The sequence below is a fragment of the Chaetura pelagica genome, unplaced genomic scaffold, assembly GCF_000747805.2.
Source record: "Chaetura pelagica isolate M959 unplaced genomic scaffold, ChaPel_1.0 scaffold2, whole genome shotgun sequence".
NCBI lineage: Eukaryota > Metazoa > Chordata > Aves > Apodiformes > Apodidae > Chaetura > Chaetura pelagica.
Window position 1 is genome coordinate 4,948,351 of NW_009952796.1, and position 15,434 is coordinate 4,963,784.

Sequence of the window (15,434 nt, forward strand, 5' to 3'; positions counted from 1 at the left end):
GCCTTGGCTTGCAGTCCTTTTTAGGTGTTCTGTGCTATAAAGTAATGATTATGTCTTAAGCAACTGTCGTCACGTCATCCATCACATTCTCATCTTCCAATTTCTGTATTTTTTTTAAAAAAACACCCGGCTCAAATGTTGATCACACTGACATCAGTGGCAGCTCTGCTGTTGTGATCAGAAACAACCTCCACAGATTTAAACTGGACCAAGGAAAGTTTGAATATTCATTAAAGGCCTGAGAAGAGGTTTGAATATATAGTAAGATGTTAATGCTTATTTTAACAACTACAGTGGACGACACAGGTACTACTTCCATGATGCACATCAAAATTCCTAGAAGCTACCTGCAGTGGTTAAGAAAACAAATACTCTAAGCATAATAGCTTTTTCTGGTAGTTTGAACACTTCAACATATGCTGCTGTCACTCTGCGTGTATTTTTTCTTAATTAACCATGAGATGAGAGACAGTGGCATTTATGGAGGATGGCTGTAATATATGCAGGCATGAAATTAATAGATCAGTTATTTTTAAAGACATCAGGTTGTTCCTTTGAGGCTGTCCCACACCATCATTACACCCAGGAAGTACAGGCCCTCATTGCCTTTGTGTTCTACACATCAGCTGTCATCTCAGTGCATGCCCTGAGACAGCACAAGCCTGTCCCTCACAGCTCTGTAGCCTGTGGCACATGCCCAGGAGTCCCTATCGCACCATGACCTTACCTCCCAACAGGGTGGCTACCTGAAAGACCATGGACTCTCATTCTGTGCCCACCCACCAAAATAAACAAGTACTCGCAGTTTTTATAGATGCTGAATTATACATGATTCTATGTGTATGTAAAAGAGCCACTTAAGTTTTTTACTACTTTTGAATGAATCCCATATATTTATCTGATTTTAAACAATGGAAGGCATCCTGATACAGAATTTATCTTGCTCCATCTTGAAGACAGCAAGACATTGGTAATAACTTCAGTGTAGAGGTCACAACACTAAAATGTACACACTTGATTTAACGAACACTTTTCATGCCTGTTGATTTTACTAGCTCTATTGACCAAAATTTTTTTTTAAAAAAGAACAAGTTATAGCTTTAATATACTCGGTGAAACGAATTCTTTGTGCTACTTGGATGCATTTTTGCATTTACATTTATGATATTAAAATTAATCCTGCCTCTACGTAACTCCTAGAAGAAAGTAATTTAATGTCCTAATTATTTAAAACCAAATACAATTTCAGAAACCCAATATGATAAAAATAAATTGGTTTATGCCATAATAGTCTGAATTATCTCCAAGAAGACTTCTACTGTGGCTTTAAACTTTTGCAGTCCAAGCATATTTCTTTTCTGACTTGAATCAAGCACGTCATAAAATATAATTATTTAAAACTCCTGACTAGCAGCAGCTAGCTAGCTAGCAGCTATAAGCATTAGAAATTTCTTATAGTTTCCTAGTCGTATATTACAAAAAGGAGTATTAAGTGGACAGCTTTAATAAATAGTTACAGTTTACTCATACTGAAGGTTGTTTTTTTTCTCTATGCATCAATTTGTAACTAGGTAAAAAGAGAAATGTGCTACTTTTCTCCCTTCAGATTTATCTACCTTTCAATACACGTGCACACCCATGCACGCAGCCGCTCACAGTGTAGATTTAACTGACAATTGGGGATTATGGATGGGAGAGATTTGAAACTAAAGTTTGTATCAAATAAGATGCAGTGAGATGGCTTGGCTTTTGTGTTTTGTGCTGAGACACACAAACACGATATGTGAACAAGTGAGAAGAACTGACACTGGTGAAGTGCTTTAAGAAAACTGACTTACCTTCTTGTAGGCACACAGGTTTATCACTTGGTTTCCAGCTCAGGGAGCCATTAAAGTGTCTCACGCAAAGTTTTTTTGAAGTACCATTAAGCCTGTATCCTTCTTGGCAATGAAACCGGACGACGACACTTTCAAAGAAAACACCTGCACTGGGTGTCTTGTATCCATGTTCAGGAGCTCCAGGATCAGCACATGCATGTAGATCATCAAATCCTATGTCAGACAAAGATAAAATCAAAGCATGTTCATTTACTCCTTACACAGCCGTAGTTGTGCATTTTCTAGGTTCTTCCATTCAACATTCAATTTTCATGGGGGTCTCGCATCATCCATTAATGACCTACTTGGGTATTGGGTACTCCAGAGCTGGGGAGAGGACTAACCTGCAGCTACAGCAGAAACACTGAGGTGACAGAAATACTCCCATCTTGTACTGCAGCTGCTGAGGAAGCAAAGTCAACCACACTCAGCAGTAGCTGACCTGTGAAAAATAAAGCACTTGACCCAACCTACCTGTGGGGAGTGCACAGTAATGTATCTGCAATTACTCTTGGGAACTATGGGATTTTGGAGGTCTGGTACAGTCACTGGAAAGAATAATAATAATGTTTCAGAAGCTGAGAAGAAGAGGAAATAAAGAAAAAGGCATGAAGACTAACTGCCATCCAAAGACATAGTAACTGAAACAGAAGATGAGCTGCTAAGTACAGGGAGATTATGAGCTGGGAGGGAGCTCTACCACAGAGAAAAGGGACATTGGATTTGTCTCTTTTGGAGGTATGTGATTCCCCTATTATATTGGCTTGGTGGCCCTACCAAATTCTTCAAATGCTGTTATGGGAGTGCTGTGTTACTGCTGACACCAAAGATTGTAAAGCCCTTTACTTTCACAAAATTAACTGTAAAATAGCCAACAAATCCCCAACACTTACAATCATAAAATGTAACCATTTATCACTTTATCAAACTCATTTCAATGCCATTTGCATAATCTGAAGTGTTTTTTTACTGCAGAGCAACAAAGGTTTAGTGCAGCACTGAAGAAGTGCTGCACAAATGGCTTTGCAGCAGGAACAGCAAGAGGGCAATTAATGCCAGTGGGAAGGACCGGTGGAAAATTTGAAACTTGTCGCATTGTAGCTTTAATGTTTTGAGTTTAAAAGAAGAGTATCAGAGAGCCGAAGCTACTTCCTGCATGAGAAGCACAAAGTGCCTCCGTGGTACAGTCAGGCAGAAGGAAGATGTTAATAGTGGCAGAATTCTCAAAATAAACCTCCATTTCCCAAGGCCAAACCATTCCCTCCACCCTCGGAAGCTCCTTGTGCGTCAGGCAGCAAGCCCACATTCTTCAATAAAGTTGGTGAAGACCTTAATTCTTTTCCTTTAAACCAAGGGATAACATGACATTTAGCTCAATTTTATTACTTCAGTAACGTCAGAATTTGCAGTCAGGCACAGAATGTTATAACCTTCCCTGAAATATGTGTCCTATCTTACTAGCTGCATCAGGGAAAAGTACACAACTGCCTACTGCTGTGCTCCTGCAGAGGCAGAAAAAAGAAAGGTGCTGAGGTCACATACAATTTGCCTGGCAAAAAAAAATAAATAAGCCAACCTCATTTCTCAGTTTTCATTGTCAAATATGCAAAGTTAGAGATTTTGGGGCTATCAGCACAAAACCCAACATAGAAGGCAAGAATGTTTTGGTTTTGCTTTTTTTTTTTCCCCTTGGTGCAGTCTAATTCTGTGACCCTATTCTTGCTTTTCTGGTAACCTTTCCCCAGCAAAGATTTTCATTCCTCCTAGGGACCACTGTGCAGTAAGTTGGTCTCCTAGGTTATTTTTCTTGAGTGCAGTCTGTGAGCAGATAAATCTATCCTCAAGGGGAATTTCCAAGAAGGAATTGGAATGCAAATGGAAAAATTGAATGATGCACCCTCTAGTTTCTACAAAGGCAGTAGCCAGCTGTTTTTCAGCTACTGAATAAGAGATGACACATGGGATCAGCACAGGATAACTGCTTCCATGCAGCATTTCCAATGCTTGTTCCTGAAGCAAGGACGGAGGAAAAAGCCTCAGGGAATAGCCAGCTAGGTGGATTACAGATGCAATAGAGCAACTTCTCATTCTAAGATCACAAAGACAAAGCAAACAAAACTCCAGCCCCCTCTTTTCTCCATAGATATCAACAGTAGACATAGCCCAAATCTTAGTCCTACTAAAATCAGTGGAAGCAACTTGTATGGAAAGCTTATTTTTGAAGATGTACGTGATCCAGGCAGAAAGCAGTGAAGCCAGCAGTATGTCACCTCTTGCTGTGCTTTGGCTGAGGAGGAGGCAAAGACCTGTGCAAGGCAGGTGCAGTGAGGCTGACCACTCTGCTCCGGATGTCCCAGTGCACAGAGGAGATGCAGCTGTTTTGAAGGGGCCACGACAATCTAGAGAAGGCAGGAATTGCTCTGGTTTTCACCAGGGTTTTTCATCTCATATTTGAAAAGAACAATAAAAGCTACATAAACGGGAAAGCCAGTCTTTTGGTTATAATAGAAAGGTCTTATTCTGCAGGAAAAAGTAAAGCAACTAAGACAAAAAATAACACAGAACCACAATGTATTCTGTTTCTTTATAAACTTTTCAATGAGTCTTTGGGGAAAATAATGAATTTTTTCTTTGTCTACTGGACTTTTTCTGATGGTTACGAAGAGAGAAAGGGGAAACATCAGCACCTACTAGCAAAAACTATACAACACATTTGTCAAATAAAGCAGTAAATTTTCATGTTACATATATGGTAAAAAATTAGTAAGGTCAGTAGCTATCATCATAATCGACATAGCTTCTCTAGAAACAACTTTATGGGATGCTGTTGTATGGCTTTAAATCCCTAAAGTAGAGACTACACAATTACTTCCAGAACTCACTACTTCAGAAATCAAAATAGATTAATATTTAGTCTAAGTTGTAGACTTCTGTATCATGACATCTTTAAGGAATGTTAAAATTTAATGTACAATAAAATTTAATGAACAATAACACCTTCTGATAAGGTACTGATAAGTACATAAGGTCATCATCACCAGTAAAACATGGAGTCGATACAGAATATATTTGGGTTGTGGTATTTACTACATTTCTATTGTTGGACCAACAGGAGGTCATCAGAAAATACCAATGCTCTTAACCTGGGTAAAACACAAGCAGTTTATTTGAACTCCTATTTCACCTAACCTACTCAGTCAAGATAAAATTATGTCATATTAATCAGAAGGCTGAAAAATAAGCAATTCTTTACACTCTTTGGGGTGTCAAATGAACCATTATAATGAATTTGAACGGACTGTATTTCTAGAATTCTATGTTCTCAAACATAGAATGATTCCTCTCCTCCCCAATGAAAGCCTGAAATACCCTAAGTCAGCAGAAAATCACATATTTGTGATGAAAATAAATCATTATAGCCCCAAATTAACTTCAGATATGCTTGAAAAAAGACAGGAGGAGGAATCCCTCAGCTCTTCCTGCCATTTTCAATTTTTCTGCATCTTTTTCTCAGCCTCCTCTTCTGTTTTCCATGTTTCCCTCTTCCTTTACCTCCATATCTTACACCTCCTTGTAAATACACAGTGCTGGCAAGGTGATTTCTAACCCGGATTTGATGGACTTCTTTGCCTCTAAAACTGCTATATAGCATTTCAGTGACACACTGCAGATGCATGGTAGCTCTGAAATGGCAGCATTCATTCTTGATCAGAGACATCACTCTCATTCCAGTTAGTTACACACACAGTGAAGGAAAAGCGACGTACAATGTGCAATAATATCAAAGATTGAGTATTTTCATCATTTGTCTTAGTCAGGATGGAAAACGGCAACACCTGCATTTGGGTTTACTAAATCAGCTGGTGATGGAGGAAGGCTGAGGCTTTTGCAGCTCATGGCAGGACCAGACTGCCTGCATGCACATTTTGTAAGGAGTCTGTAAACACTGCAGGAGCAGGTTATCTTAGGTCAGCTCTCAGTGAAAAGCCGTATCAGGACTAAAGCGGAAGGGCCAGAAGTGCAAACATGCTTGTCTTGTACAAAGGAGAAGTAATTTTTATCCCTTTAAGAGTTTCTGCCCTGTTTCTGTGAAAGGCACAAAGGCACAGCATCTTGTGCCTTTGGCTGTTTCTGCTTCCTCACTGTTGATGATGTTAATTGAACTATCTCCATAACTCTGTAACAAGAAAAGGAAGGATGTGCCTTGACTGGCATCTGGCCTTGGAAGTGAAATGGAATTATAAACCCGTGATTTCATTAGTGAAATACCTGCTGAAGTCCAAATTCTCTTTAATCCCTTGAGGGTCACTAATGCTTAGGCTTCCCTGAGGTTTCAGCTGCTTTGTAAAACCCTGCCCTGTTTAAGATGTGAATCACAACCTTCCTCGCTATCCTTGCATAACATACTCCCAGCACTGCTGGATATCCCTCCTCACTTGGATAAGCCTTATCCAGAGCAGCTGAACAACACACTGGAAGAATGGAAGAAGTTCAAATTACTTTGTAGGTGAAACAGAGCAGCAAATAAGACCTCCAGGGGTGGGTACTTCACTTAAGCCACGAGCTGATCTATAAAATCAAGAAGACCATTAAACATCATTCTCCTTCATATAACCCAAGAGTGTCATAGCACAAAATAAGAAAATCAGTGTGTAATGCAATTCACGAGCATCAAACCCACCATTCTGCAACAAAAAATGAAGTAGCAAACCCTGCACAAAGGACAACAAGCTCTAAGAGAGGCAACTGATCATTCAAAACACTGAAAGGCTGCCTCATTTGCAATTCCCTATTTTTCTTCTCTTTCAATTTCATGTCCTTTTCTATGCCAACCCTGACTTTCCACATGTGTTCTCCATCATCCTTCACCTCAACCCACCTCAAGCCAACTCACCACCTGCCCATGCACCCTCCTGCTAAGACCTCCATGCTCCCAAATCCTGTCCACCACTATGCTCACCACCTCTCTCTCTCCTCTTCTCAATGTAAGCTTGGGAAAGAGCAGTCACTCAGAGATGCTACCAAGAGTGATGGTCAGCTTAACCTCAGAATCCCTATTCAGGCATGACAAGCCCCTGGCCATTTCTGTGCTAAATCAAACTGACATCTCCCTGGAAAGCCTGGAGATTGCTGCTTCCTCCAGAGCAGGCACAGTTAGGGCAATGTGAGGAGCTGTAAGCAGGACAAAGTGCACATGGAAGACAAAAGATGTCTTCCAGGAGCCACACGGTAGCTGCTTCTGCCTGGGAACATCACTAGGGAGAACTGAGCAAAAGCCACGGTATCAGCAGGGCAGGTGCAAGGGCCCTGAATAGATGACTGCAGATGTAAGAACAGCATCTTTATTTCAGGGGTCATGCCTCCAATTAGTCACTCCAATACCATTCAACACTCAGGGATGACAGTCCACCCCAACTGGTGCTTGACCAGTGTCATACAGCAGGGAGCAAATTGCATTTCCTACCCATGGAGGTGACCATTTTTAATTCTGAATGCGAACCTTGATAGAGGATTCTTTTATAGCCTTGACATTAGGCTAATGCATGAGAAAAAGCCACTTAAATCTGCTGGCAAAGGAAGATGGTTTAGAATACAGTCAGTGGAGCACTTATGTAAACCCACAGCAAACCAAAAAGATGCATTTGTTTCTTCTTGAAAATGAGTTCCTTCTAATTAACATCTTAAACAGCACAGCCTGTCCCTTTAATCATAACTTCTCAGAATTAATATAGCTTTGTCATCTTTGTAAATAAGCCATTTCACTTATAGCGCAATAAGCACTTGTTGCTTCCAGCCTCTTGTAATCCAACAAGTCTGGCTGCATAATCTCTGAACCTGTATGAAATGTCATATGCTACTGGGTGATCCTCTGAACCTTCCATCACTTAAATGAAAAACAGAAGGAAGGAAGTAAACTGTTGGTAGGTCTGTTGGCAGAGCTCAGCTCTTCCATGTTTTCATTACCAAAAGTTATCATGGCTATCCTGGAGTATGATTCAGAGTGACTAAAATGCACAGATGACACAAGAAATCCTACAACCTCCTCCCAATTCCTAAACATTTAAACTGGATATTTAGCTTTTAGCCAAGGCCATTACAGAATCACAGCATAAAAGAATTTTACACGGTTGGAAAGACCTCTAAGATCACCATGTCCAACTGTCAACCCCTTCCCCATGTCCTGAAGTGCCTCATCTATACAGTTTTTAAATATGTCCAGGGATGGTGACTCCACCACCTCCCTGGGCAGCCTGTTCCAGTACCTGACTACTCTTTCAGTGAAGAAATTGTTCCGAATATCCAGTCTAAACCTCCCCTGGTGCAACTTCAGACCATTTTCTCCAGTCTCATTGTTATCCACTTAGCAGAAGAGACCAACACCCACCTCCCTACAACCTCCTTTCAAGTAGTTGTACAGAGCAATAAGGTCTCCCTTCAGCTTCCTCCAAATGAAACAATCCCAGTTCCCTCATCCTTTCCTCATAGGAAATTGCACTTGCACGCTGAGGTCTTAACTGACTCCAGTTCAAATCAAGCATTGAGCAGAAATAACTAAAAACCTGAAGCCAGAGTCTGTTCATCCTCCTGCATAGAGGTGAATTTTTCTTAATTTCCATTTACTCAGCTAGTTCTGTTTAATTATTAGATCTGTTCAAGCTTCAAACTCTATCAGGAATTTTAAAAGTATAAAAACAGGTTTTTCTTTCCTCTTCTGTGAAGAAGAGCAAGGTGAGCATTAATGACTTCTTTCATTCCCTTGTTACAGATAATATTTCACATTTCTAAGTGAATTTTAAATATAAAATGTCCCCAAGTAAGCTTATTTTAATGTATATTTATGATATTTCAGGTAATTTTAACTACTTCAAAATGTATGTTCCTTAAAATGGTAGTTTCATGTTTCTTACCTGAACCCTGAGCATCTAAGAATTGTAATTGCAGACAAACACACTTTGACATAGATTATGAGGTTTTTTCAACAATCTATTAAAAAAAATAATTAAAAAATCAAATTACATCTTTTACCATAAGAAAACCAAGGACGCAGCAAATGCACATTAAGCTACATATATGCTTCAATAAATGGGGATGTACCTAACAGATCCTTATGTCCATAAGGCACTATAATAAATACTTTTGCCAACATGTGTTTGTTGACTGGTGACCCATAAGAATCCTCATAAGGAATGAAATATGTACAAATTAAAAATATAAAATATTAATTTATCACTTACGCCAAGATTTCCTTTTTTACTGATTCAAATGAATAAGTGGGCTCATTACTTGAATTTAAATTAACAAATCCCACTTGTATTTTCATCCTCATATGTAACACTGGGTATATTATACGTCCAAGGATTTCATTAGAGCTGCAATATTGTCGATCTGGGAATCCAGCCTTAGGTCACTGAACAGGATTAATAGCAACACAGAAAACTACCAATAAAAAAGTGCCAGATAAAATAAAACTATACTCCTATAATTTCAAGAATGTTATGGGACTGCTGTGTTTTTAAAAAGCAGTATCTAAGTATTGTTGTTTATCTGTCTCATATTTTTTACACTCTTCAAAAAATTAATTACTATTACCAAGACTTAGTTTAAACATTTTTAGTCTAGACAGGCATCCCTTAGGAAACATTGCAAAAAAACCCCAACACAAACTATGAATTATGAGCTAGTTATTATGGCAATATTTTTTCTAAGCCAATAGCATGTAATATTTTTCATCACAGCAAATCCAAAGTAATGAAATGTTCACTGTTCAGCAGAGATCCTTGTTTCTGTAAGATGCAGGATTCATATACTCAAAGGTATGAGTTGGGGCTTTGATATTTATGTGCTAATCAACTACAGACTTCCCTAGATAATGCTGTACTTTTATTGCACAAAACGGTATGGTAATCCAACAAATGTTGCTTTTCAGATGGGCTGTAGAAATTGATTTTATACTTTCCTAGGAACAGGCAGAGCTGGATATAGGGACAATCAGGATTAATGCGTGAATATTACAATATTAAACTTTTAAATAAAATGCACACTAGAGAAAACAGAGAGACAAGGGATTAAAGAATCTGGCACATAGTTAAAGCAGGCGAGCAGACAGACACCGTTTCCATCTTTTGCACTTGATTCCTTATTGCAAATCCTCTGATGCTTCTGGGTGCTCTGACAGCTCTTATGCCCTACCGTCTTTTTTTCTCTATATGCACCTACCCTTGAAACTGTGACTTTTCCTCTTAGATGGGGACCTCATGGCAGCCATCCATTTTTATTCACCTTTTCCCCTGTGTATGTTTTGCTTGCTGGATCTTAATTGGTTAGCCTCGCAAAGCTGAAGCACTATCTACCAACAGGTCTAGAAGATGTATAGGAAAAGAAGACTATGTTCATATTTTTCATAACGTATTTTCCACATGAGGACAGCTGCTGCACCTTTCACATTTGCTTCAGACAACACCACAATCAAGTAAAGGTTTTTCGACATATCCGCTGGAAAAAAAACCAGCCTGATTGATTTTGGTCCTCATCTGGACCCAAGGAGAAGTTCTGATTTCTTTCCACATGGAAAAGGGACTTTATGTTCCTACATTTTACTAGTACTGTTAGCATTAAGCACAGGTTTTAGTTTGCTGTTTGCCTTCCTGAGAAAGGATTTACTGAAGAAAAATGAAACAAAGTTGGCTTGTTATTTTTCAAGAATGCGACAAACCCACAAGATTGTATTGAAAGAAAGCAGGAATCCAATTGGGCACAGAAAGTGAAGCATTGTTATGATACCAAAACGCTTGTTACTTTAATTATTAATTTAAAATGCTCTGTCCTGTGAGTAAACCTGTCCATACTGAAAAGACAGGTAAAAACAGCAGTAGGTTAAGATGATGCTGGAACATATTTTTTTCCCATTCTTTTTGACTCATAATTGTGTTCAATTTAATTACCCGATACAGGGTAAAAACTCCCCTAATGGCTAGTTAGGAGCAGCAGATAATATATAATAGCAGATAATCCTGTCACCCTTCTCCACTAAAAATCCTGCTGTGCTCATGCCCCTGGTGCAGTCCTGCCCCAGGACCTCCCTCCCAGATGCTGGTAAGTGATGGCTGGCTGCTTGGAACAGCAGAACAAGCAACTAAAGGAGCAAAGTCACAGAAGAGCTGGTGAGTGAGACAGAAACATTTATAATTAAAACCCAGTGCCACTACAGAGCCATCATACTTAACCCCCTAAAAAAAAAATCCAGGAAAACATCAATGATAAATTGCACTGGCAAGCTCTCAATTTTTGTGGCATCATCAAAAAATCATCCCCCCTGGCCCAGTATTTCCCCTTTCAACCCAATCTGTTTCCCATCTAGCCAGTTTCTTATCAATTTCACAATTCTTCTATTAATCCAAACCTTCACATGGACCTTCCCGGGTGGCACTTTTCTAAAGTCAAGCTAGACTCTATCTTCTGCATTGCCCTTGTCTGCAAAACTAGCTGTTGTCTCAGGAGATTAGCAGATTAGTCTGACACAATCTTTCTTTAACACATCTATGCTTTACTTTATATCATACCTCTCAGGCTTTTAACCTCTCTAGCCTAAAAAAAAATCTGAAATCTTGTGGATTATTGAAGTGAGAAAGCCAAGTCCCTGATTGTCCTGATCATGTGGTCTTCTCTTCCCCTCCCCTCCCCCCCTTTAATCTATGGCTATAACAGACAGTATCTTAAGACTTTACTCTCTCCATTATGGATATGGCAGTGAACTTAAGCAGCAGGGGAGGAAACTGTGGACAGAAGAGAAACTGAAGAAACCAGAGCAGGAACAGGAGTGACCTGGCAAAGGTACAGAGATGGGATGTAATGACATGCAATAATCTGTTAGCCTGGAAGCAGACTGACAGCTGTTTGGATGGTGATGCCACTAGAAGATGAGAGAAGGATATGGGGACACAAGAAGCCCAACAGGGTTCCCAGTAGGCTAAAATGGAGAGCCAGAGCGGGACAAGAAGGAACAGTGGGATAAACCCCCACCACAGGCATCAGGGCTAAGAGGATGTACAGGTGCATGAAACAAGGACAGGGCATCAATGCCAGGAAGATGCCTGGCAAGACAGTTTTGGATGCTGGAAATACAGTCAGAGCCTTCCCAGGAGTTAACAGCCTATCCTTTGGCACCAGAAGACCCCACTTGTTTTTGGTTTTTTCCTTCTGACACCTCTAAAAACTCCTGACTCCATAATGAATTCTGCATTGACAACATTGAAGTTGAGACTGTCAGATGAAATCTAATATACTTTCTGTAATATATACACATCATTACTAGTCTGTGGAAAGACTGGGAGTTAGAGGATTCATGTGCACAGATAATAAGTAATGCTGAACTACCTGACGCTCAAAATATTTTCATAAAAGCCAATCTGAAAATCACATCTACTGGCTAAATTTAAAGACTATGGGCTTCTGTTATTCAGAAAGTATTCACATCCCTACCTGTCACAAAAACAGATTCCCATCATTTTTAAGAATGAGAGGGAGAGGAAGAATATGCTGTTATTACATTTTTGTGGTATTGCAAGTTGATTAGCTGGGAGCTAGGAAAGGTCTAGAGATAGCAAAGAGATGGTTCTTTGTTCCATTCAAGGGTTAAGAGTTTTAGCCACATAAACAAACAATTTATTTAAAACTTACTTCTGTTAATATATATTAATATTGTGGATTTCTGCACTTTCTCTTTCACCAGAGTGCTAAATGGTTCTTTTCAGAGCAGCAGCTGCAGCAAACCTATTTAAAATGAGAAGCAGGTGTTACACAGATCCGTACATATGCTTTGCGAGAAACAGGGAGCGTACCCAGATTTATGTGTGCCAGTCCCCTAGGATGTCATAATTGTGTTTGTTCTTTTAATAACTTTAGGCTCCAGTGACCAGAATAAAAATTCTACGCTGAAGCTAATGTTTCTTCCTTAGTTCACCTCGCTACCCTGAATGATATAGTAAGCAGACAAATAAATGAAGGAGTCTGGCTCCCTCCTTACACTATAGACTCCAGCCACGCACATAACAGGTTGCCTGATTTAATTCAGGGTTTCTTTTTTCAAATCTTACTTTGTTTTTACAAAATATTTGGCTCAGCCATTTCTTTTTATAACTGCACTGATTTTTGATCCTGCCTTCCAGTGTTCAGCAAATTGCAGTCTCCACTGATAACAGAATCACAGAATCGCAAAGGCTGGAAAAGAGCTTTGAGATCATCAGGTCAAGCCTATGACCTAGCACCACCACATCAGCTAGATCATTTACCCTTGACACTTAACCATAGACCTATAACAGCAGACCCTTACCCCAGACCCTTAACCCTAGACCATTTAATTTAGATGCTTATGCCTAGACCCTTAAACCTTGACCTAGAGTACTAACCCTGGAGAAAGAATCGTCCCAGAAGATCATCTAGTCCAACCGTAACCTAAATCCCCCTACCATAACCTAATCTACCTAATCAGTGCTTAAATCATGCTGCTAAGCACTACGTCTATATTTCACAGAAGGCATGCATGTCCTCCACACCTTTAGACCTACTGCTCTCATAAAACGTAACCTCTTGTGCCCTGTCAGCATCATGTTGAAACTAGGCATGGTTATAGGAATGATAAGCTTATACTGTTCGGTTAAAGTGAAGGTTAAATGAAAGGCTATAGGACATATATGCAATAGCGTAAAGGGATAAATGCCAGCCTCATGTTTAGTAGCTGTCTTGACATGGGACAGACAACTCAGCCGAGAAGGACTGATGTCAAAGTGATCTTTTGGAGGAGCAGCACGAATGTTTTGCTTTGCTAGGATTAGGCTTGACCCAGGAAGCACAACCCTGTGTCCTGTGTGCCACTCAGAAAGGAGCTGTGGTGAAGGACACAGCCTACACACCACATGCACAAACATACTCTGGGATTTGGCTTCAATCTAGCCTGAGGACTGAAGTATTCTTTCAGGGACTTCATCCTTCTTCCCGCCTAGCTAATTAATTTATATTGAAAGTTTAAACTTGAACTTCTTAAACTTAGTTTAAAAAGGAAGTTTCTCAGGAAAAAAAACAGCCAATGTTATCGCTTGCTCCTGATTCTCTGAGGGAAATAAAAAAGCTAAGTTCCTCTTGCATGTTGAACATTTCATTAACTCTGCTATCTTAATGAAAATAACTATATATACATATGTTGTCATACATCTTAAATCTCAGCATGTTTCCTATGTCATAGACATACAGTACACTACATACAGAAGCTTAATTGGAAATGGAGTGAAGATCAAGGTAAAATGAGTGCATGCCATGGAAATAATGAGAAAATTGCTACTCCTCAAAGCTTTGTATGCGTTTCTGGCTTGAAACAACTCAGCTTTCTCTTAGGTGGCAAGAGATGCTGTCTCAACTTTATCAGCTGTTCTACATGGTATAGAGAAAGTACAAGAACAAATAATCCAATTTGGGATGAATCCTGCATTTAAAAAAAAATTTAGTCAGCAATCAGGTAAACTTAATCTGACAAGAAAACCACATCCTGTTACACTTACTTTTGAAATATGGCATACCTGGAAATTGTTTTAGTGTGATTTATAACAGCAATGAAGACTTATATTATTTTCAGTAACAATTTTGTGCAATACATTTTATCTTTGGGAGTAAGCTTCTGAAGTATTTTGTCTGTCTCACCTACCATTACAGATTTCAGCAAAACTGTGAAATCCTCATGAGAATCAGGCCTGTGTATAAATCCGGTAATAACTCATGATCACCTCTCCATTTTGGTTTTATTTATGCTGTAGACACCAGGCTCCTTCAAATTGCCACTAACCAGTGGAAATCTGCCACATATCTAACCTAGTGGGCCACTTTAAGAGATTTTACTGCAAATTCTGACTGCTGTGTTTGTGGGCAACTTTCAGTAGCAGTGAGTGGAAGGGGAGAGGCAGAACATGAAGACCAGGGAGCGCAGCTTTCAACCTGAAACCTTCTGAGTATTTGCTCATGACCTACAGAAAATGGATGTACTGGACAGCATAAGGTGTGCAGAAATGGGAAGGGCACCACTTAAAACCAATCCTCGCTTTGGCAACTGGAAGGAGATGTCAGCCCTGCGTCAGCGACAGACTGTGCACACCCTTCACTCATGAGACTAATTCCATGAGCTTTAACTTCTTGCATCCAGACTATTTGCCAGCCAGATCTCTAACAACAGAACCACACTGCTGAATTATTTCACATACACTCAGAAAGCATGGGAAGAAAATAAACACAAACAAAGTAACTGATGGGAACTGAGCGATGGGTTTTTAAATGCAACAGACCCCACCATTACTTCAAAACACCTTTATGCATTACAATTCTATTTTTAAAAAATTAATCAAAAGTCAAAGTAGTTTCCTACGTTAAGTGAGATAGCAGATGTCATTTTTTAGGTAATAAAAAAGAGAGGCTTTGTTTTCACTCAGTAGATCTCATGTCCTGTTCCTATCTGAGTATAGTGCTCACTAGCAACACTGTACAAATGTGTTATATTAAAACTCATGTTGTGCAGCA

The 15,434-nt window shown here is 39.5% G+C and overlaps 1 protein-coding gene across 1 annotated transcript in view; it reads right to left on the reverse strand.

The window, feature by feature from the left end:
• SUSD4 (sushi domain containing 4) overlaps positions 1–10,365 on the reverse strand; it is a 39,518-nt gene extending 29,153 nt beyond the window's left edge. Inside the window, exons 1-2 of the mRNA XM_009994812.1 lie at positions 10,314–10,365; positions 1,839–2,051 (exon numbers count right to left, since the gene is read on the reverse strand). Of these exons, the coding sequence (XP_009993114.1) occupies positions 1,839–2,051; positions 10,314–10,365 (265 nt within the window). The remainder of the gene's footprint in view (positions 1–1,838; positions 2,052–10,313) is intronic.
• Positions 10,366–15,434: the final 5,069 nt, after the last annotated feature.